At 43.3% G+C, this 23,475-nt stretch overlaps 1 protein-coding gene across 2 annotated transcripts in view; it reads right to left on the bottom strand.

Moving 5' to 3' along the window:
* The window catches only part of CARM1 (coactivator associated arginine methyltransferase 1), a 74,410-nt gene that overhangs the window by 46,824 nt on the left and 4,111 nt on the right, over positions 1-23,475 (bottom strand). For both annotated transcript variants that reach the window (XM_055002698.1, XM_055002699.1), the window contains exons 2-6: positions 8,662-8,787; positions 5,689-5,795; positions 4,876-4,980; positions 3,338-3,448; positions 205-382 (exon numbers count right to left, since the gene is read on the bottom strand). In XM_055002698.1, coding sequence (XP_054858673.1) covers positions 205-382; positions 3,338-3,448; positions 4,876-4,980; positions 5,689-5,795; positions 8,662-8,787 — 627 coding nt within the window. The remainder of the gene's footprint in view (positions 1-204; positions 383-3,337; positions 3,449-4,875; positions 4,981-5,688; positions 5,796-8,661; positions 8,788-23,475) is intronic.

Raw genomic sequence — 23,475 nt, 5'->3', positions numbered from 1 at the left:
ATGGAGAAAACTAGGAAAGTTGGAGTGACTCCCTCTAGCCAGCAAAACTGCTACCATGTCCTGTGGTTTAAGCACCTGAAACCTGCCAGCTTACAGAGAACGCAATGCCTATATTGGCTTGCTGTGTCAGAAGAAGCCTGAAAAAGACCCCCATCCCAACCCATACGTCCCAGTTCACCACCACCCTGAGCAGAAGTCGCTTACCGCTGGGTTTTAAATACTTCTTGGCGTGTAGATAACTCTCCAGCATCCGTTCATTGAAAAGCATGTAACCCATTGGCTCAGAGATAATGATGTCCACCTGTTCAGGAAGTGAGACCTCCTCCACTTTCCCAGGAATTACTACAATACGATCAGTGAGGTTGTTACTCTTCACTAGAACCTGTCCAGGAAGGGGAGAGGGAGAGTTAGAAAAGGACTAGCAACCCACGGCCACTCTATTTGTTTGCTCTTCTCAAAGGGGATGGATGTTTTATGTTCTGGTATGCCCACGATGCACTTACAGTCATTTTTTCACGTTTTCAGTAGGCCACACCAGAGTCAACAGCTTCACAGGGCCAAATGTTTTTTTGTGTGACCCGATCGCAGTTGAACCAGTAGATGCAGTACAACACTCCAGCACTTGCTATGAGGGCTCCCTCTCCTGGTAATCTGCCATAGTGGTTTAGGGATAAGATGCCAGGAAGACTCAAGATTCATGCCGTCCTACAGTTATGTTAAATATTTGGGAACCGATTTCCAAGTGCAACAAAAACATGTGTGCATAATTTGCAACTTGCCTCTTTAAAATAAAACAAGCAAGCATCCAGATCTGGCACGTGGTTCATGCGTGCGTAAAGCACAAAAAGCATTCCTAAATATTTCAAGATGAAAATGACCCAGCAGAGCCAAACAGCCTATCAAGTTCTAGGTGTTCCAAATAAACTGCGGGGCTAATCGGAATTAGTTTCTGTCCTGGCCCATCAGCTACACTACATGGAAGCAAAGACTAAGGTGGCTCACAGTGTAACTCTGCCAAGTAAGGATTGCCCCATCAGAGAAGCAGTGTGCCAAAGAAAGTTGCTCTAGTAAGCCACCAGTATTCTGAACATGGGCATACTCAAGGTACTTGAGTATTTGGCTCACCTGCAATGCGGCATCTCTCCCAGCTAAAACAACCAGAGCCAGTGCTCTGCCCTCATGAGCTTTATCGCTGTGCCTTTTCCTAGATTTCTCACTAGACTAATAATTGTTGGTTCCTGGGCATGGCCTCTGAATTCCCAATCCAAAGTGCAATTAATGACTGAGGAATTCAGAGGCCATGCCCAGGAACCAAGAGACAGTCTGGGCAAGAAAGCAATAGGAAGTAAAAACAATTATTAGTCTAGTGAGAAATCTAGGAAAAGGCACTTATTTGAGAAAGTTCAGAGTTTATATATTAAAAGCTGACAAACAGGTTTCTTTAAAGGATCTGGGGGCGCTGAATACAATTCTGTGGCTGGACAAGCTATGTCTCTAACAATTACCCCTTAACATTACAAAAGCCAGGAGTTTGTGCTACCACATAATTTTATGAATACTGAATCTGCTGGATTTAAAGGCTACGTCTCCCAAATGTGCCTGAAATAAGAGGAGCCCTCCTTCTTCTCCTAGACAAAACTAGATTGTGGCTAGAGGAAGCTGAGAAGGCAAGCTAAGACCGAAGAGATGCTGCAGCCTGAAAGCAAAGCTGTGAGTACTAATGTGTTACTGTCCCTACTGACCACTTCTTAAGACAATTTCTTTAATATAATTATTAAAGTGCAAGTGCATAGTAACATCTCAGCATGTTCTATTTCACAGGTCCTGGATAGCAACAGTCCAATTAGTGAGTGAGAATATCCAGTAAAATAAAGTCAATTCTTGTTGTATAATATGCTGAGTTGTTACTATGCACTTGCACTTTAATAATTATATGTGCAATGAATTCATGTAGCAAATTGTAGCACCAGCACTTTATTATTCTGTGGTACCTGTATTTTAGCAACTGTATTAATGGTTTTCCATATGTGAGGTGTGGAATCATTTGTATGAATAGTCGTTTTACTGTATATGTGTTTTACTGTGTAATGTGGTTTATGTATTTGTATGATTAAATACATCATTGTGGTTGTTAGTAGGCACATCACGTGGTTTTTGCTGTTATATCTATTTTGTAATACCACTTGTTACTCTTTTTCTGCTGCTATCAAGTGCAAAAATAGCTGCCCCCGCCACACAAGCCTGGAGCACCCTCATTTCAAAGAATGGGGCCAAAACTCACGATAATGACAAAAAAAACAAATGGATTAGACTCGAGCCGGCAAGGCCCCATCTGGAAAAAAACAGTAATGGTCCATGATTGGTTTGGAATCCCTGGATCCAAAAACGAAACAGATTTTTTTTTGGTGCACACCTCTAGAGAGCAAATGCAGAGCAATTGGTAACAACGGAACTGGGCTTCTCAATACTGAAGGGAAAGGGAAATACTGATTCGATATCAATCAAAGATGAAAAGACTGTACTGTATTGTTATACCTGGTGACAGATGTAGCAACATATCATTTAATTTTTTATGGGAGAAAGTCATCTGGAACATCCTTCTACTATGTTTCTTGGATCGCTTGTAATTGTAATAAAGTGGCCCTGAAAATTATGTGGCATTGCCATGTTCCACAGACATAACTAATCCTCCCTTTTGAGAGCCGTTCTTTGTAGGCACATTCTGCAGATGTGAACTTCTAGGGCACAAGATGGCAGGATTTGGCATCCTACTCATTCAGAAAACAGTGTCTGAAAATCTCACTATTAAAGTAGTATGGAAATTCCCTAGTGCTTTAATATGTCTTTTTCTCACTAAGTGTGCACGAATACACCTTATTCTAACTGTGCATTGCAGAGAAATAACTTTGCTAAGGCCACTGCAGATGCATTTCATGGATTAACCACTAAAGTGAGTCTCCAGAAGCAACGTGCCAATATGGGGGTTTTGCTCGTTTTCCTCGTAGCCATTAAGATTTTGGAATTTTTAGGTTTAAGCGTCATAGACAAAGCTTGCCATAAACTAGAAACTGTCTCCATAATCATTTAAAAAATACGTTTTGTCAGCTTTTACTCAAAAATGTCCAAACTGAACACATTTTCTCAAAATCTCTCGAGACAACATGTGGGGGGAAGTTACTGATTTCACCCTTCCATCAAAGCCGAGCGCCTGACCCAGACTTCCCTTCCATCTACAGAGCTGCAGTACCTAAAAGCAAGAAGGGAACCAACATCCCCAGGTACCCCCGTCTCAGAACCTGAGCCTTTGTGTTCCCCTCAGCCCTAAGACTTTACACACCTCTGCATGCTGAGCCATCGTGCTGGCTTCCACTGCGTAGATTTTCCTTGCTCCGGCTTGGGCTGCAAAAAAGGACAGGATGCCAGAACCACAGCCGACATCTAATACAATCTGGGGGAAAGAAAAAGTAAGTAGGCAAAACAGCCAGACAATGAACAAAAGCAAGCTGCATTTTTTCCAAGCAACCTCTCCGCATTATCCAGGTTTTTCCCCCAGATGTGCTACCGCCAAGCCATCTTTACTGGCAACTGCAACGTTCTAAAGACTGAACAGACTTCTTCCACCCTTGAAAGCCTCTGTTTCAATGCTCCACGGTAGGAAGGGTACCAAGCCTTCTCCTCCCCCAGTCAGAAACACCCCCAGAAAGTCAGTATCAACAACCTGAGAATACTGGCTTTATTTGTGAGTGCTTCTTGTTCAGTGCTCTGACCTGGATAGGCCAGGAGAGCCTGATCCCGTCAGATCTCAGAAGCTGAGCAGGGTCAGCCTTGGCTATTAACTGGATGGGAGACCTCCAAGGAAGACCAGGGTTGCAGAGGCAGGCAATGGCAAACCACCTCTGTTAGTTTCTTGCCATGAAAACCCCACCAGGGGTCGCCACTCTGACTTAAGGGCCGGATTTCATTCATTTTCTTGTTCAGCAGACCAGTCAACCCTGGATGCTAATAAGGGGCCGTCCAAGGGGACAGAAGGCATGGCGGCAAGCTAGACAGCCTCTGCAGATAACGAAAGTGATCCTGCACTGCATCAAGAAGGTATGGAAGAATGACCATTTGGAAGCCCTACAATCTACGCTCCCAGAAAGTTCTCTTGCAGAGGAAACGTCCACCACCGATACCCAATATTTCCTGAAACACACAACGCAAACCCCCAACTCATCCTGCTAGCTCAGGCAATCAGCTTGCGTATTTCTACCCCCTCCCTCCAAAGAAGAGAATCTTGGAAGTAGCTGCAAGTTAGTAGCCTATTGGAGCGACACACTACAGTGTCAGGGAGATTTTCCTACAGTTTGAAACAAATTAGTGCAGAGTTGCATCCAAACCAGCAATGATCACCCTTTTAAAAGTGACTCAGGAAGAGTGCTCCTATATTTCTAGGTAGAGCTTGACAAAAAGGGGAAACACAATAAAGCCACATAATACAACCAGAAACACCAGCCCCACCCCAGTGACAGCATAAAGGCCGTGGCCATCTTACTCAAAGCAGTTCATGCTGCTGCCGTGCAAGTAATGTGGAAACCGCTCACTCTGTGTACGAGAACAAGAAGGTCCTGGTGGATCACTCTGATCTTCAGCCAGCCAACGCTGCATCTCAGTACATTACGTTGGCCTCATCAACCTTTCAGATTGGCATCCACAATTAATGTAAACAGAGAGGACCATGGGAAAATATCCAATACACTAAAATATGTGTTTGTGTATATATAAATTAATGGAAATGTAAAACAAAAAGAATAAAACCCAGTCAATAACACAGAACAAAATCAGAGACCTGCTACTGAATGACCTCAAAAGGGCCATCAGAGTGCACCCCCTTACCTTGTCTTTAAAGTCACTGTGGTTTTGCAGGATTGCCCGTTGGTAGGTGCCCGTTCTAACGTAATCCTGCATCATATTTTGTTGCTGGGACAAGTATCCATAAAACTAGGAAGAAACCCAAGAGACCCTGTTAAAACCAATAAATCCTACCACCACCACCACTGAGAAAGGAGGGCAAATAAGTCTGTATTTTAGAAAATGCTCACTGAACACATGCGTGAAATATCCCAAATGCTAACCAGGCTGTGACTAATCGCTCCAAAAGATGCCAAGAGAAATTCTCACCCATTTTCTCTCTCTCTCTCTCTCTCTCTCTCTGATACTCCATTCCACACTGTACAGGGGAAGCCACCCAGAAAGATGGCATACCCCTGCACTGGCAACATACAAGAGCTAGTTCACACGGCCTGGTGTCTTCCTGGTGACCAAGGCTTGGCCCTGCAAATTCATACACCTGCAGCTGAGGCCTATGATGTTACCACTGTGGGGAAAGCCTTGCACATACACTGAAAACTTTCTCTAACGCTTCACAGCACACCAAAGGAGCATGAGATTACAAACAAGCGAAATCCACTATTCTCCCAGTCCTTAACAAACTTCTTTCACACTCTGTCCTCAGAATTCCAACCCTCTTCCCTAAATGTCAAAACATTAATCAGCAGTTTACCAGCAGTGGACACTCAAACTCTCTCAATTTGCAAAACTATTCTTATTGGACAGTCCTTTCTCGGTCATTCTGAATGTACACAAAAACATTCGGTCTTTACTCAGTACCTCCCCCTAAGCAAAAGAGCAGCATCGATCCCAACCTACCTGGAAGTACTGCACAGCAGACGACTCCTCTGTACGCTCACTGAATACAGACTGCTCCACATTGTGGCCTCGGCAGTTTTTTAAGATATTATAAAAAGAGCAGAAGTCTAAAAACAGAACCAAGCATTGCCACTTCAGCATTTAGGCGTACAAAATGGAAAACCATCAACCTTGTGACCACAAATGTTGTTAGTCTTATGGGTGCTACTGGACTCTTGCTCTTTTCTACTGCTACAGATAGACAAATATCTATTAGCATTCAAATGTCATTGCTGAGATCCAACCCAGAACCTCTGGCTAGCAGGCAATATGCTTTCTGGTTTAAAAAATGAAGCAGATGAGGGGAAGGGGAAGGCGGGGTAGAAAGAGCTCAGTAGCAACACACAGATTCAGGGGGACGACTAGGGCTCTCTTCTCATACTCTCAGCTTTACAGAAGGACTGTTAACAGTGTCTAGTCCTCATGACTGTAGCATGAGGTACCTACGCCTATTAATACCTTAGCACCAAAATTAGAGATCCAGTAGGCATGCAGCCTCCAAGTGGGCCACAGCTAGTACACCAAGTCAGAAAATTTACCCAGCCCATGTTAAGACCTACAGCCGTTCCTAGGAGAATACTAAGGAATTTCACAGCTCTGCTTCCAATCTAAAGTTTCTTCATGGCTAGTTTGCAGACATTATTAACTCTTAGTAGCCACAATGCCTACACTTATTTCACCAACATACGAGTCCACCACACAAGGACAATAGTAATAAAACAGAAGTAGCACTGGTGAGTGAAATCTCATTATTAGGGGGGAATATTTTGCTCTATTAATAATTAATCTTGCAAACTTCAGCTGCTATTTTAAAACAATCTCCCAGTTTCTAGCCTTCAATATGGCACACAAAAGTCTATAGAGACTTCTTTCAGTGTTCTAAAGAGATTCAAATTCTATAGAAATGTAGTATTTGCCAATACTGATCTTTCCCCTCTCCTACTTCCAAATTTTTGAATACTCAGATCTTGAAAGCAGAGTTAAACAAATATAAATAAACTGGATGTGCACGAATTGTTACACTGTCGGCGGGGGGGGGGGGGGGGGAGTACCAGAAGAATTTGTGGGAAGGGGAGCACAGCTACCAGAAAATGGCCCTTCTCTCGATTTTGGACTGAAGTGAAGAGAGAGGACCTGTTAATATTAAAATACTTAATTTTTGTTTCTAGATCCAACAGAAGGTGCTGGTTATTACATAATCTTTCATGGCGGAAGGCCCACAACTCTTCAGCGCTGCTTCACTCCTCAGGCCAAGGTTCACTTAAGAGCGCCATCCTGCAAGCTGACTAGATCAGCATTTACCTACTTCACAGCTTTTTCAGTGGTGGCTCCTGTGGCAGGACAGCCTTTCGTAGCAGATCATTTCAGTGGCACTTCGATGGCAGAGCAAGGTTGAGCTACTGAACTGTCTTATTTTAAAATCATTGTAACCCTCCAAAAGTTGTTTTGAGGATAAAAGAGGGCTAACATCTTAAACCAAGTAAAACTTTTTGTGGCAAAACTGCTTGCAGCTTCATCTCTAACACTGGATAGGTTTGTAATTGTTGCTTGCTATAACTTCATATCACAATTTCTAACATGCCTGGTTGCATTATAAAGATTACCTACATTATGCATAAAATATGACATAAATTTCTATTTTTCACCACAGGTGTCTAAATAAAATGATTTTCTTCCCTATGGTTTCATCATTTCTAGGAATGCTACACATTTAGTTTTGATTCCTTCTTACACCATCGTAATGGGAGCCAGTTTGGTGTAGTGGTTAAGAGCATGAGACTCTAATCTGGAGAGCTAGGTTTGATTCCCCACTCCTCCATTTGTAGCCAGCTGGGTGACCTTGGGTCAGTCACGACTCTCTGGAGCTCTCTCAGCCCCACCCACCTCACAGGGTGTTTTGTTGTGGGGATAATAACATACTTTGTAAACTGCTCTGAGTGGGTATTAAGTTGTCCTGAAGGGCGGTATATAAATCGAATGTTATTATTTATTATTATTGTTGTTGTTAACGATGATGATGATGATGCCCTTTGAATCACATATTTGATCTCTGCATCACCTGGAAACAGGCAGCAGTGGGTTTAAATTAGCTCAGATTTAACCCTTGTAGACAGTGCAGTCTATCACATATCCAATATCACCCAGAAACCATCTCACAAAGGCTCATTCACCAGCACATCTTTTAACATGACCTATGCTATGTCCTTCTGCGTTTACATCAGCCAAGTGGGATTCTATGCAAGAGAATAAACGGACATAAAGCAGACATGAAAAATGGTAATGCTTAGAAGCAAGAGCATCTTAATTTCTGTGGGCATTCAGCCACAGTTCAACCAAAAAACCTTTAAAAGGAGTCTCGAATGGAAGCTGCTGAACTGGATTTCATATGGAGCTTTGGGGCCACCAGACATGGACCTAACGGAGATTTAACAGGTGGTAGCCAGAGCATCACAAAAGTAATAGTTCTCCTTTAGCCATTTATGTCCACTATTCATTTAATGGTACCAATTTGTCACCAGGTAGAAGTGGCCTAGCTATTCTGGATATTTAACTCATGAGTTGCAGACCCTCTGGCCTCATTTTGTAATAGCACCTCCCAATAAAGGTTTGCACCAGACATTACTGCACCTGACAAACTGTGTTTAGGCTCACAAAAGCTTATTCCACAATAAAAACTTTAAAATGCCTCAAGTCACTTTGCTGTTCTAACTCCAAGCGCCATTCAGCTCTATGGAATCTCCTTTGTTTGAAGAGGACAGAGGCAGTCCTGCCCTGGGGCAAGGGGTTAGAATCAACAATTCAGTACCAGAAAGAATTCTTCCACCTTGAGGATGAGACATCAAGAGGGGATGGACCACACAGCATCTCCACCGCAGCAATGCTACTAGCCCTGCGTATTTGAGCAAAGCAAATGCAAATTGACTGGTAACATACCACTTGGCGTTGCAAACTGTATAAGGACACTATTACATCCCAGCGTGATAATGAAGGACTGTTTGCCGACTCGACTGCATTCCGTCTCCTTTGATATAGAACACTTGAATACACAAACATCATCTTCTGCGGAGAGAAAAGAAGAAGAAAACAGAAGTCAAGCTCTGATAATTTTCAGAATTTCACATGACACGTTTCACACACATTTATCAAATCCTACTATATATAAGGCTAACCATGTTCCAGACAACTCACTTCCTACTGTGGTGCAACTCCAGAGGGCGCTGTTGCAGAGGGAAGCCCAGAAAATGAAGCCCGTCCCTCCAAGAGTGCACTGCAGTGGGAAGCCTAGGCTGGGATCAGGCACGGAGCAGGAAAAATTGCCTGCCCCCTTGCCTTCACCCAGCTGGGATCAGGAGTGGAGCAGGTGGCAAAGCCCACCCCCCACCATCACCCAGCTGGGATCAGGAGCAGAGCAGGTGGCAATGACCACCCCACCATCACCCAGCTGGGATCAGGATCGGAGCAGGTTGCAATGCTCACTCCCCGCCATCATCCAGCCAGGATCAGGTGCGGAGCAGGAGACAATGCCCATTCCCCCCTTCACCCCACTGGGATCAGGAGCGGAGAAGACAGCAATGCCTGCCCCCTTCACACTGATGGAATCAGGCACAGAGCAGAAGTCTATGCCCACCACCTCAGGGGCAGCGCAAGGGTTTGTGGTGTTCACAGCCAGCTGGCAAGCGCGCATGCGAACGCGCACACGCGCGCACGCAGCCATCATATTTTTTCTCACAACTGCCTTTGTTACTAGTTAATTTATAAGAAGTATTTATACCCCATTTTCTCCTGAGATACACAGCTAAGAATTTTATTTATTTATTTACTAGCTTGATACCTGTGCTTTGCTATGATATTTAACAATGTTAAATCCAGTTATAATACTTATGAGTATGTAACTTTTTTTTTTTGAGTTGGTAACCCTAGTGAACTTAGAGGGGAAGACTGGGAGGTGCATTTTACCTCAGGACACGGTCAATGATTCCCAATAGCAACTGCATCCTGTTAAGAAAGTGGGGGGTGAGGACCAATCAGGCCGCATATGCAAATGACCTCTGTGTTCCAACTGTCTTGGGGGGGGGGGTGAGGTATGGAATGTTGTGAGCCCCAATCAGCCCACATATGCAAATGACTTTGAAAGGCTGGCCCAATCAGGGAAGGGTGGCTGAGCTGGCAGTGGACGGGGGCACAAGCTGTCAGCCAGCCATACAAGGAAGCTGTATCCCTTTGGGAAAACACATTTTACCTCTTTTTACCCCCTTAGGGGACGAATTTCTTAAAATCCCTTCTTAATGGGTGTTTACATCATGAATAGAATACTCTTCCCAAATTTCATGTTTCTAGGTCCAGGGGTTTAGGCTTGGCGTTGATGAGTCAGTCAGGACACTTGTCTTTATATATATACACTAGCTTGATACCCGTGCTTCACTACGGTATTTAACTACTTTAAATCCAGTTATAATACTTATGGGTATGTAACATTTTTGGGGTTTATATTTTTTTAAGTGGGTCTTGAAGTATAATAGCATAGTACCCAAGCTTCACAAAGGTGTTGATGCTGAAAACCGATGAAGAGAATTTCATGCACCATATCCCCATGAACATTTAAAAACTCAGTTGCCATACTGACTTGTATATAAAATCCCTGTTCAAGAGTCTTGTACCTCCTTTCTTCAACTGTCAGCAGTTTCCTTGACCTGATTTTTACCTCAGAACACAGAGTTCCACAGCTGACCAATCAGAGAGGGGGGGGAGCAAACAGGCAAGAGCCTGCCAGCCATACAAGGAAGCTGTATCCCTATGGGAAAACACATTTTACCCCTTTTTACCCTCTTAGGAGGCAAATTTCTTAAAATCCCTTCTTAGTGGGTGTTTACATCATGAAAGGAATGTTCTCCCCAAAGTTCATGTTTCTCGGTCCAGGGGTTTGGGCTGGGTTTTGATGAGTCAGTCAGAACACTTGTCTTTATATATATAGATTTACAGTCCGCCTTTCTCACGGAGACTCGAGGATTACACAGTGTGAGATTAGTACAGTCAATATCAAGGACAATGCCACAGGGTAAATAAATGCAAGATTACGAAGACATCACTTTAGCAAGAATCCAATGCAGAGTTGAAGAAATGCTGAAACAGAACATAAGCAAATTCTGGGCTGACATTAGACAGCATAAAGCACAAGTAGCTGTTAGGGCACATATTGAAAACAACACAGTATGTAAAGCAACACAGTGGGGAAGAAGATTCCAGTATGCCAAAGACACGCAGTAATAAACATGAAACGAATCAACATCCATTCTAAATACAACCAACATAGGGAGAATTGCTTGCTTACTAGTCGCAATGAGTCCGCAACATAATCAACGTGTTCTGGATGACTCTAGTCAGACCTGATTTAGATATAGGTGGGCACTTAAGAAGTCCTAAGTGTCTAGTTAGCTTTCAGTATATCAAATCATTTAACTGCCGGCAAGCAGTACACCACAGATAACGTTTAAGGTTTGTTACTGGGTAAAGAGCACAACTAATATTATCACAGAGAATCTCTGTTTTCTGGCTACTGAAAGAGATACGAGTCCAGCAAAATGTCCCAAACTGCATATTTATGGTAAAGGTACACTTCTACCCACTGACACAAAGACCCCAGAGTAGACACAGCATGTACAGTTGTTTGCACATAAAGGAAGAGGGACAGAAAGCAGTGAAGAGCCAATCATATACGGAAAATGGTTGTTCCTTGAGGCCAAAAATGTGTTACTACCACTGCCGTGCTTTAGTGAACACTCTCGGGGTGCTGGAGAAGCCAAAGCGAAGCATCTCGTACTTGTAGCAAGTATCTCTTTCTTAAAAGCTGGCACAGGCCCTAATGCAAAAGTGGCACCTTATCCGCTTCATAAACTTCAGGCAGTAGTTGCAAGCCTCAACTGTGCGATGCTCTGCCAGACACAGCAAGTACTGACCACAGTCATCCGTTGATGGTAGCTTTCCTTCAAAGACTTCGCTTCTTGAAGGTAGTCTTATGTTCCATAAGTTCTGGAGTGCCAGAATAAAAGGTGGTGAAAACTGAAAGGGCTGAAGTGACAACGTTGATCACTTTTTTTAAAAAGTGACAAAGCAGCTCTGGTGAGATGTTCCCTTGTGCTGCTACCAGTGTAGCAGAGAACTGAGCAAGAAGGAATTATTCTTCCCCTTTAAGTCTGCACAGTTGTGGCCATGTCTGATGGGAGAGGATTTCTGCTTCTAAAAATCAGTTCTAGATGTTTCTGAAAGCACTATGCGCCAGCAAAGCCCATCTGTGTGACGCAGAGACCCAAACGAATGAATGTATACAATATTTACTTTCTGATCAAGACTAAATGTATTGTACAGCTTTAACCCAAACATCACTTATACTTCGAACTGGTGGTACTCATTCCATGGCTCGCGGAGAGCCTCATTCACCATTACCATCAGCCAAAAGAGCCACACTGAATTTCATCCCTGGCACCAGGCCTGCACCTCGGAGAGGCTCACAACTTCCCCATTGCTCTGGCAGCTAGCTGCTTCATGCTGGGAACCACAAGTTACACCAGCCAAAGGCCTTGCCCACTTTCCTGAAACATGGAGCAGGTGCCACACTGGGACCTTCTGCATGTGAAGCATGTGATCTTCTATTAAGCCATAATAGCTCCACAGGAACATGGAAAGAAGATATGTGGAGAAGTGAGCTGTGACTCACGAAAGCTCATATCCTACCACAAATTTTGTTAGTCTTCTAGGTGCTACTGTGTTCTCTGCTCTTTTCTACTGCTAAAGACAAACATGGCTACCAATCTTGATCTATCTCCATGGAAAGGTTGAGACGACAGTGGAAAGAAGACAGATAAGAATGAGTCATATAGATCCAGAGGAGTTAGCCGTGTTAGTCTGTAGTTGCAAAATAGTAGAGTCCAGTAGCACCTTTAAGACTAACCAACTTTATTGTAGCATATGCTTTCGAGAACCACAGCTCTCTTTGTCAAATGCATCTGACTGTAGTTCTTGAAAGGTTATGCTACAATAAAGTTGGTTGGTCTTAAAGGTGCTACTGGACTCTTTACTAGATAAGAGTGAACTAAGTCAATAAGGGGTAACAGATGCTGAACTGGAGCCAATTTGAGAGCCATCTTGCAGATTCCCTTCAACCATCCCTTGGTGAAGGAATGGAATACTACTGGCACACTTCCCCTTGTATGTCCTAAATAAAATGAAAGCTGGCTCTGTATAGGAAGCACTGGTTCTTTTTAAATAGGCCAGGCCCTTAATAGCCACAGGCGTACTTAAGGCCTTGAGCAGACAATTTGTATGTGGGAATGTTCTGCACTGGGAATGGACTGACTAACCTATCACAACATAAGATTGTGTTCATAAGAACCTACAGACAGTGTTCAGGAGGAGAATGTTGCATCCCTCTTGCTAGCCAGTGCGCCCCGCCCCCCGCTGCCCCCCCTGCCTGTTAACCTTGCCTTCTTGCGCAAGTTTTCCAAACTCTCTGTAAGCTCTCGCACAGAATGCAAAGACCTAAAAAACTAAGCAAGCACGTTGAATACAACACAAATGAAGCAGAGTTCCCCAAGAAACCCTTTCTTCAGACTCTGAGATCCGTTCCTTTTCACATTCCTTTCAACAGAGTAAGACATGCAATGCTGGGTAGAGACATCTCCTGAAGAGGAAGACCCAGCAGATGAAGAAACAGACTCAGGATTCCACTCAGCAACCTTCCCATCCTCCAGCCACAGAGCTGCCAGTTCAAGAAAGAGATAGATCAAGTCCATGAGCTCAGGGGGAGTTATTTCATTACCGAGAATCCACACAATGAGGCTTTGTCTCCTGAAGCCTCAAGCAGCCATGACAGGACACAAAGAATGCCTCGGACAGAATCTGATTGGAAGGATGGGGTGTAGACACTTACACACACACACACACACACTTGAGGACCTTGCAAAGAACATAATTCAAGACTTAGAAAAGAGAGCTCAGCCTTTTCAAGAGGCTGCTTCTGAAAGCAATTCTGAACAAATGTCTCCCATGCACATTAATTAGGCTGTCAAGCTGGGCCTCTAAGTCCTTTGTGCGTGATAAAAGAGCAGCAGATGTGCCTTGAGCTTCGGCGCACAAAGAGCTCAATGCTGGATGGATTCAAAGACATTCAAAAAGGCCGCCAAAGTTGTGTCACATCGGGGCTGGATACACCAGCTGAGACGAGTGTCCCCACCCTGCCCTCCGAAGTTGGCACCCGTCCCCTGGGTGGCTTCTTTCAACTGTGCAGCTTGCACTCCCTTCCCCCACCCCAGATTTCAAGGAAGCTGGAAAAAAGGCTGCTGGGGTAGTACATTTCGCAGGCAGCTTCATATTAAAGGTGCCAATACTGTAAGAACATTTTAAAAGCTGATCACTCCCTCCTGATTCCTGGCCAGCATCTTGGGCAGAAACACTAGCCAGGACAGAGAGGTTTCTGGCCAACCGAGATGTTTCATTTACATTACAAAAGCTGCTTTAAGGCCACAACTCAAAGGGCACTTGGGAGTAATCCCATGGCACCGTCTTTTTGTTTGGCATTACGTCTCTGACCCTCCTGTACACATATAGGTGTATATATAATGCTCATTTTAATGTTGTGATTGTTTGCCACGCAAAGGTGGGTGGAAAAGCAGCATAATGTTTTAATTAAATAAGTAACATAAGATTAACTTCTGCATAGACCTGTTTAGGATTGTCCCCTGAAACGCACATCTTAAAATACTTAACTGTGCCTCCGATCCTTTAGGCTCTCCTCATGTAGTGCCATCAAGGGATGGGCCATGCACTCTGCTCCCCTAAACAGGACTTAATGCTATCCCATGACAGTCTGGGTTTGTACCGCTGACCTACTGAGTAACTTCGGACAAACTGTTGAGTCAGCCTTTCTTCCCAGCCTAAGAAGTATCAAGATGCGTAGCCATGTTAGTCTGACTGTAGCAGCAGAAAAGAGCAAGAGACCGGTAGCACCTACGAGACTAACAACATTTATTGTAAGGTATGAGCTTTCGTGACACAGCTCACTTCTTTAGATGTCTCAAGAAAGCTCATACCTGAAAAATAAATGTTGTTAGTCTTGTAAGTGCTACTGGTCTCTTGCTCTTTTCTATTAAGAAGTATCAGTGGTGGCTAGATGTCTTTTTTTGTTTGTTTAAAACTTTTCACTGTCTCACTTAAATATTAATTCTAGTTTCCACATTCAGGGGGAGAGTTTCGCGCTTAGATCCACCATAGGACTTCCACAGACAGAAGGGATCATCGATTTTACCCCCTCTCTCATTACAGACCTCCGACTCCCCTTATGCTGATCCCAGGAGTCCCCTGTCCCCCAGGAGCAGCATTTTGGGGACATCTGGGGCAGCAGTGAGGGTGGAGATAAAGAATTTGTACAGTGCAGACTGGAAACCATCCGCAGAAATGACCAGTGGCTCTAAGCTGCTTCTCTTAGCTCTCTCCACCAGAACAGTCGGTTCCAGATGCATCCCTCCCCTCTTGACACTAGTCTACCAAAAAGAAAAAATGAGAGGGAAGAGACGTATGTTATATAAAAACTTCATACAGCATGCATATTGAACACATACAAAATACAGATGTTACAAATTAGTCTGATGTCAATTATAATATTTAGTAACCTAAATGTGACATTTTAATGTAAAACTACCACAATTTGCATATTAAAATTGACTTTTAAAATGCTGAAACTATGCTCAAAATATTTTACAATGGCAGAATTTTATCTCAGTTAAGCATGCATTTGGCAGCTTGGTTTGACGGCACAGAATTGAGGGACTTCTCAAGGCAAGATACTGCGCTAACAATTATAGCCTCAGCGGGGATACAGGTCCTCTGATCACCAACTGGAAGTTGGCTCATACCGATTAATACAAGAACAGCCTACTGTAAGCCACAGTTTACCGTTTTTAACTGCATCATGGTATCATCTGATCTTTAAAGGCAGAAGCAAGGGCTCTTCAGCCATACAAGACTACAGGTACAAACATGTACAGATCTCTCTACCTGGCAACGTCTAAGTCAAGCCCACCATCTGAGCCAGCTCCATCCTTTTAGGAATCCCAAGATTTAACATTAAACATATCCTTCAGCCATAGCACTAAGGAAGTAGCAGCATCTCTAGCTAGCTGATGCATGTCATAGGTATACTTCGGCTTGAGTTCCACATGTTTAGATTCCCTACTCAGTCATAAAAAGTCCCACCAGGGCAGCACTGGGCTAGTCACCATCTTTTCAGACCACATTCCTCAAAAGACCATTGGAAGAATGAGTGGTGGGAGGAGAAGACAGGAAAATGAGAGAGGGGTTAAATTGATTCTTTCAAAATTGGATTGTTTTATTAGTTTCAGTTTTAGAATAACCTGATTATTAGTTTCAGTTTTAGAATAACCTGATTTAAAATTAAACCTGAAGTTAATGCAGGCACGTAACATCTTAAAAGCTTATGAATTTACAATAGGATGCTTTCCCATATAATAAAAAAAACAAGTGAAGGAAATGTCTATATTATACAGCACCATAATTCATGCACTCGTACTATGATTGGATCCCAGCAGCGGAGCATGCAAAGGCGCCTCCTCATTGATTCTGCAATATCTTACCTGTTCTACTGAGTGTTATATTTCTCAAATATATTGAGTGTTATATTTCTGGAAGACAATCCATGCACAGAAGAAATGGGATAAAAACTGTTAAAGAAAAATGAAATATTGGGGGATCTCTTATTCTTACTTTATGTTCAATCTCTACGAGTGGCTCTGTATTTCCACTTTTCAGAGCTGAATCCAACCAGTACCCATCTACAATTATCTGCCATGGGGAAAAACTGCTTGAGCAGTGCAGGAGTCAAGAATGTTAAAACTGAACAGCTCAACAAACTTTCCACTAAAAATCTCTGGCAAGCTAAATCTGGCCCATGGGCCTCATGTTGGACGTCCATAGTTAGATAAGCCTATAGTTAGGCCAAAAAAGAGATCTTATTTGGGGTCATCATGATTAAATGACTGTAATGCAATGGTTTGTATTCCACCACTTGTTTCAGATAAGGAAAGGGCATTTCCATTGTTGGAAGAGGGAGAAGGACAACAAATAGCAGATGAAGAATATGGACACGGCTCTCTCTGTAGAGGGTGCAAAACATATTCCTTAAAGAAGGCTTTTTGGAGACAGCTCATCATATTTCCGAGTTCTATTAATGCTTTATAGATAGTATAAGTTGGCATTTAATTTATGCTATCAATATCTGACATCAAGAAAAAATTCCAAGCTCTTGGTTCTTAAGAAAAACTTAAAACTGTTCTAAAGACAAATTCCTATAAAGGAATTTATAGACATTTTATCTTTACTAGGCTTCAAGATAAGAACGATCTTGGTCTCTAATCAAGAGCTTGGAAACTCTTTTTCTTGATGTCAAATACTGATAGCATAAGTTAAATACACGTTAAAAGCATTTCTAACCTCTTGCTTCGAGAGCAAGGCTGGTTTTATGTTGAAGATTAGTAAAAACAAAACCTCTATAAATTCCTATTACCCAACATGTTTACTTTAACTTGGATTATAAAATCTTAGCATTAATTGTAGCCAGCAGATTAAAAACAATTACATCAAGATGTACCCTGGAAGACCAGGCAGGTTTTATTTCAAAGAGGCAATTGCTAATGTACAGAAAATTTTAAAAACTGGGGATACAGGTCCTCTGATCACCAACTGGAAGTTGGCTCGTACTGATTAATACAAGAACATCCTACTGGAAAGGTTTTGGAACACACCATCAAACAGTCCTTGAGCATATAGAAAAGACAGCTGTGATTACTAAGAGCCAACACAGGTTCCTCATGTCAGACTAATCTTATCTCCATTTTTGAGAGTTACTTTGTTGGATCAGGGAAATGCTGTCGACATAGTTCATCTTGATTTCAGTAAGGCATTTGATAAAGCTCCACATTATATTCTTGCTGACAGATTGGTAAAATGTCTTGATCCTACTACTTTTAGGTCATACCCAAAGAATGCTTGTAAATGGTCCCTTATCCTCTTGGAAAGGAGTGACAAGTGGAGTGCCTCAGAGATCTGTCCTGGACCCTGTGTTGTTCGACATCTTTATAAGTGACTTGGATAAAGGAATAGAGGGGATGCTCCTTAAATTTGCAGATGATACTAAATTGGGAGGGGTAGCAAATACAGTAGAAGACAGAATCAAGATTCAGGATGATCTTGACAGGCTGGAAAAACTAACAAAGCGAATTTCAACAGAGATAAACATAAAATTCTCCATTTAGGCTGGAAAATCAAAAGCATAAGTATAGGACAGGGGAGACTTGTCTTGGCAGTATTACATATGAAAAGGCTCTGGAGGTCTTAGTAGATCATACACTGAACATGAGTCAGCGGTGTGATTCAGTAGCTTAAAAGGCAATTGTGATTTTAAGCTGTGGCAACAGAAGTATAGTGTCCAGATCTCACAATGTGATGGTATTGCTTTACTCTGCCTTAGGCAGACCTCACTTGGAGTACTGTGTTCAGTTTTGGGGCACCACCGCTTAAGAAGGACGTTGACAAGCTGGAACGAGCCCAAAGGAGGGCCACAAAAGATGGTGAGGGGTCTGAAGACCAAGTCCTATGAGGAAAGACTGAAAGAGCTGACGTCACACAGAGCATGGAATGGAGCTATTTTCTGTTGACCCAGATGGTCGGACCAGAAGCAACAAATTAAAATTAAATCAAAACAGTTTTTGGCTAAACTTTAGGAAGAACTTCCTGACAGTTAGAACAGTTGCTCAGTGGAACAGGCTTCCTCGGGAGGTGGTGGGCTCTTCTTCCTTGGAGGTATTTAAGAAGAAGCTAGATGACCACCTCACAGCAATGATGATTCTATGACTCAATACAAATGTATGCAGACTGGGAGAGGGAGGACACGGAGGAACTGGCCACTGCTAGGCTTTCGTGGCCCTTTCTTATATGTCCAAGGTAACGCTGATTGCCACTTTGGGGTCAGGAAGGAATTTTCCTCCAGGCCAAACTGGCCAGGGATCCTGCAGGTTTTTTGCCTTCCTCTGGGCATAGAGCAGGGGTCGGGGGAGGGGGTGAGAGGGGGAGGTAGCTGTGAATTTCCTGCATTGAGTGGGCAGTTAGACTAGATGGCCCTTGGGCCTCTATCTGACCAAAGTCTAGATGACTCTTGGGCCTCTATCTGACCTAGATAACCCTTGGACCTCTAGATGATCTAGATGACCCTTGGGCCTCTATCTGACCTAGATGATCCTTGGGCCTCTAGAAGATCTAGATGACGCTTGGGCCTCTAGACGACCCTTGGGCCTCTATCTGACCTAGATGACGCTTGGGCCTCTATCTGACCAAAGTCTTCTGCAGGCTCCACTCTGCAGATCACGAGCTGCCCACATTTTGTTGTGGCTCCTACTTTGTGGAATGGCCTGCCTAAGGAGGTCAGGAAGGTGCCCACATTTCTATAATTCAACAGAAGGCATAACACAGAACTAAGCAACCGAATAATAATTAAGAAGCAATGTTCTTCTTTGTATCAGCCTCTGATTGTACATACTAGTTCACACGCTATACTTGATCTTAGCCAAATGGCCAAGAAGCGACTAATTCATTATTACTCCCAGTACCAAATTATGACCCTGCATGTATCAGCATGGCAGTGAAACAAGACTGTCCATGGGCAAGATAAGGATTTTTGTACATTCACAGGCATCTCCAGTGAGCTAGTGTGGAATAGTGGTTAGAGAAGTGTGCTATGATCTGGGAGATCCAATTCCAAATCCCTGCTCTGCCATGGAAGCTCACTGGGCAACCCTGGGTCAGTCATATTCTCTCAGCCTAGCCTACCTCACAGGGTTGTTCTGAGGATAAAATGCAGGAGAGGAGAATGATGTAAGCCTTTTTGGGTCCCCAGTGGGGAGAAAATGCGAGGTACAAATTAAGTAAGTAAATAAATAAATCTCCTGACCCAAATCCCCACCCACCTCCACACCTATCAAGCTAAAACAAATTTCTGTAAAGAGTTCAACCTCTCCCCGCTCCCCATTTATGCCCATGTTTCCAATGAGACTGAACATATTTAATATGAAATAATTTTTGCACTGTGCACAGTGAATATTTCTAACTGGTGAGCTATAATAAATTTGTCTTTAAGTTACGTATTTATCTGTTCTTGATTACTGAGCCGGTCCCGGGAGCTAGGTTTGGCCCCTTGGCATTCCCAGATTTGCTTGCATGCCTTCATTATTTGAAAACTGGAAATCTATAGCCCATGCCCTTCATCTGTGATAAATACTATATCTAATTCTTGGTGAGTGCGTTGTTCAATCTGCACACTTACTATAATTCACTTACATTGACAGAGGTACTGTTGAAAGGTGTCAGTGACAAATGGAGGTCCATATGGGTTCATCTTTCTTTAGCAGATCAAGTAAATTGCTTAGGGACAGCTCTTGGTCCCAACTCTGTCAATGGATGGTGGGTTGATGCTTTTAATAAGAGCATCTTCCTTTAACTTTATCTGGTTTCTAATATGGACCCTTATTCAGACTGCTAATCTAGCCACATTGATCCATGTTAGTGAAACTTCCAGACTGGACTACTGTAATGTACTCTACATGGAGCTGCCTTTAAAGATGTTTCAGAAGTCTCAAGTGGTACAACGTGTGATAATAAGACTGCAGTTCAAGGAGTCATGAGAACACATAACTGCAAGTTTAGAGCTGGAGCAAGACAAAGTACTGCATGTTAACCTACTTAGTATAGGATTCAGCAGTTTCAGGGATGCACCCTTTCCTAACTTTAATACTAGCAATAATCAAACTAGCAATGAAGGCAGAATAACAGCAGGGAGATGGGACCTATCCAGTGTTTTGTAAAAAGTGATACATGTGTGATTATCTGCCCATGGGACAGAAACTGTAGATGTGTGCTCAATGTATGGAGCTCTTGGGTCTCAGGGAACTGGTTCATTCCCATGAGGCTAGGGTTGCTGACTTGGAGAAGCTGGAAAGAACAGAGAGATGTGTGAACAAGACCTTCAGGGATCTATTAAAACTGTTCCCCTCCAGTGCTGATAACACACCTACTCTCATGGAGATTGTGGGTCTCAAGGTCAGATGGCATCAAACCAAGGAGGGCAGAAATAATCCCTTAGAAGGGACGCCTTCCTTGCATGACAAATATCCTCTGGAATGGAGGATACTCCTCTGTGGCTGGGAAGGAGGTGGGCTTTTGGTAGTGGGAGATTGAGTCATCAGGAATGTAGAGAACAGGGTCTGCAGTGGGCATTTGGGACACATTGCCTGCCTAATGCAAAGGATGAAGATCATGTGCTCACAGCTAGTGCTGGGCAGAAGTCAGTGGTCATGGTGCTCGTTGGGATTACCAACACTGGGAAATTTAGTTGTGTGGTCCTGGAGGAAAAGGTTATTAGGCAGAAGGATAAAGAGCAGGAATTTCAAGGTAGCATTCTCAGAATTACTATCTGTTCCATCTACAAGAGAGCAAAGATTAAGGTCTCAATGTGTGGATGAGAAAGTTGTATGGAAAAGGTCAGGTTTAGATTTGTTAGGCACTGGGGAATTCTCTGGGTCAAGCTGAAACTGTACAAAGAGGGCATCGTTTGAACCTAAAGGGAACCGGGTTTGCTGGTGCTTAGTATTTAAAAAATTGCACAGCAGTAGCTTTTAAACTAACTCCTGGAGGGAAGCTGATAGGAGCTGTGGAGCCTCCAGTTCAGGACAACTAATCCTGAAAGGATAGCATGCTAAGTTCTTGTGAAAAATACTGCTGGGAGACCAGAACGTGCGAATGAGAGAATAACTGGTCTGCCACCTTCTGAATCATCTGAAATTACAGGGCTGTTTTCAAAGGCATCCTAACATAAAGCACTTAAGATTACAAATAGCAAAAGTTAGTGCGGCCACACTGGCAAACCAAAGGCAGCTGAAAGAAAGCACTCTTGACAACTACACGAAGGCTGGGTCCCTGAGTCCCTCCTCCCTCCTAACCTGCTCTGCAAATGCCGATACCACTCCATCTACCACAACCAGGTCCAGGCCCTCCAAAGCGGCCGATTAATGAGAATGGGGTAGTCCATGGTTAGGTCTAGCAATGCCCCTGTGCAGCTTCAAATAAAGATCTACCAGTGCAACTACTGCTGCTGTCTCAGATCTGAAGCCAAGGTGAAACGGGTTAGACCAGATGCCTCATCCTGGAACCCTTGGAGCTGCTCCGCCACTGCATGTTCTACCGCCTACTCCAAAATGGGTAACCACATGCTTGAGGAAAGGCATCAAGGGGAGTGTTGGGCAGCTGCACAGGTACACACTGTTCTTTTCAAGGGGGTTGCGTAGGGGAGGAAGCCTTCATTCATGCTTAACCCAGCAAAAAAACGCAAATTCGTCACCAACCATTAGTCCCTGCTCTTAGTTCAAAACCCTATCAATCCGATGAGTTTCTCCTCAAGCACAAAACGCACACACTGTAATGGGTCTCAAAGAAAACGAGTGTCAGCGGGCACACGCAATGGTGGAAAATAGGTTGGCAAAGTGGCGGCAGGCCGACACCCAACCAGGAGAGTGCTCCACTGCCAACCACAGCACAGCAATTTTTTTTTTAAAAAATCCTGCTTTATGATAGTGCCAATCAATTATCTTTGTATCTCACTGTTGCCTGTTGATGCCATGTTTCCCTGCACTTTGTAGCTGTTTTCCTGTCCCACAATGAGGGGTGAATCCTTTCCACGCTCACGAGAGGGCCCCCGCGGATCGAGCTCTGCTCCGATTCAACTCCGGAACCAAAAAGCCTGGAAAGAGCATGGAACATACAGCTCCTTCCAGGCTTCGAAATTAAGAGCGAAGTGCTCCCAATAAATACCTTCCGGAACTGATTTAAGAAACTGAACCAGCGATTTTTGTGTGTGTATTTTTTACTCATTTTTTTCCATTTTGGAAAAATGAGCATCAGTCTGAGGTTCAGTTTCAAAAAGGCAGATTCCAGGAACAGAAAGATCTGAAAAGATCACAGCGTTATGCGCTCTTCTATTCAAACATCTCATACCCTACCACCAATTTAGTTAGCCTTATAGGTGCTACTGGACTTTTGCATTATTCAGTACAATAGACTGGATCAGGGAGATGCAATTCCCTCCAGAGATGGCCTGGGTCATCTACAGAAGGGAAAAGAGCATTCTTGAGTGCTCAGCTGATGACTTGTGTTCACAGACTACAATATTTGGAGAAAGAAAGGAACCACTGTCATAGATGCAGAGGAGTTAGCCGTGTTAGTCTGTGGTAGCAAAATCAAAAAGAGTCCAGTAGCACCTTTAAGACTAACCAACTTTATTGTAGCATAAGCTTTCGAGAATCAAGTTCTCTTCGTCAGATGCATGGTACAGAAACTGGTTTCTGTACTATGCATCTGACGAAGAGAACTGTGATTCTCGAAAGCTTATGCTACAATAAAATTGGTTAGTCTTAAAGGTGCTACTGGACTCTTTTTGATTAAGGAACCACTGGCACAGAGGGGTAGGTGCTTCAAAGTAAAGCTGAAACACAAATTCATAGACACCAACAGCAAAACCCCTATTAGGACCACAGTATCGAATTAATGATGAAGTTTTCCAGTTGCTCAGATATCCTCCTGTTGAACAAAACCAAAACAGGGAGGAAAGGCTAAAGTTTGCCATTTGTTTTTCTTTAA

The sequence above is a fragment of the Eublepharis macularius genome, chromosome 18 (genome assembly GCF_028583425.1).
Source record: "Eublepharis macularius isolate TG4126 chromosome 18, MPM_Emac_v1.0, whole genome shotgun sequence".
NCBI classification, from domain to species: Eukaryota; Metazoa; Chordata; class Lepidosauria; order Squamata; family Eublepharidae; genus Eublepharis; species Eublepharis macularius.
Note: the sequence above shows the minus strand (reverse complement) of the source record. Positions and strands in the feature narration are given on the sequence as shown.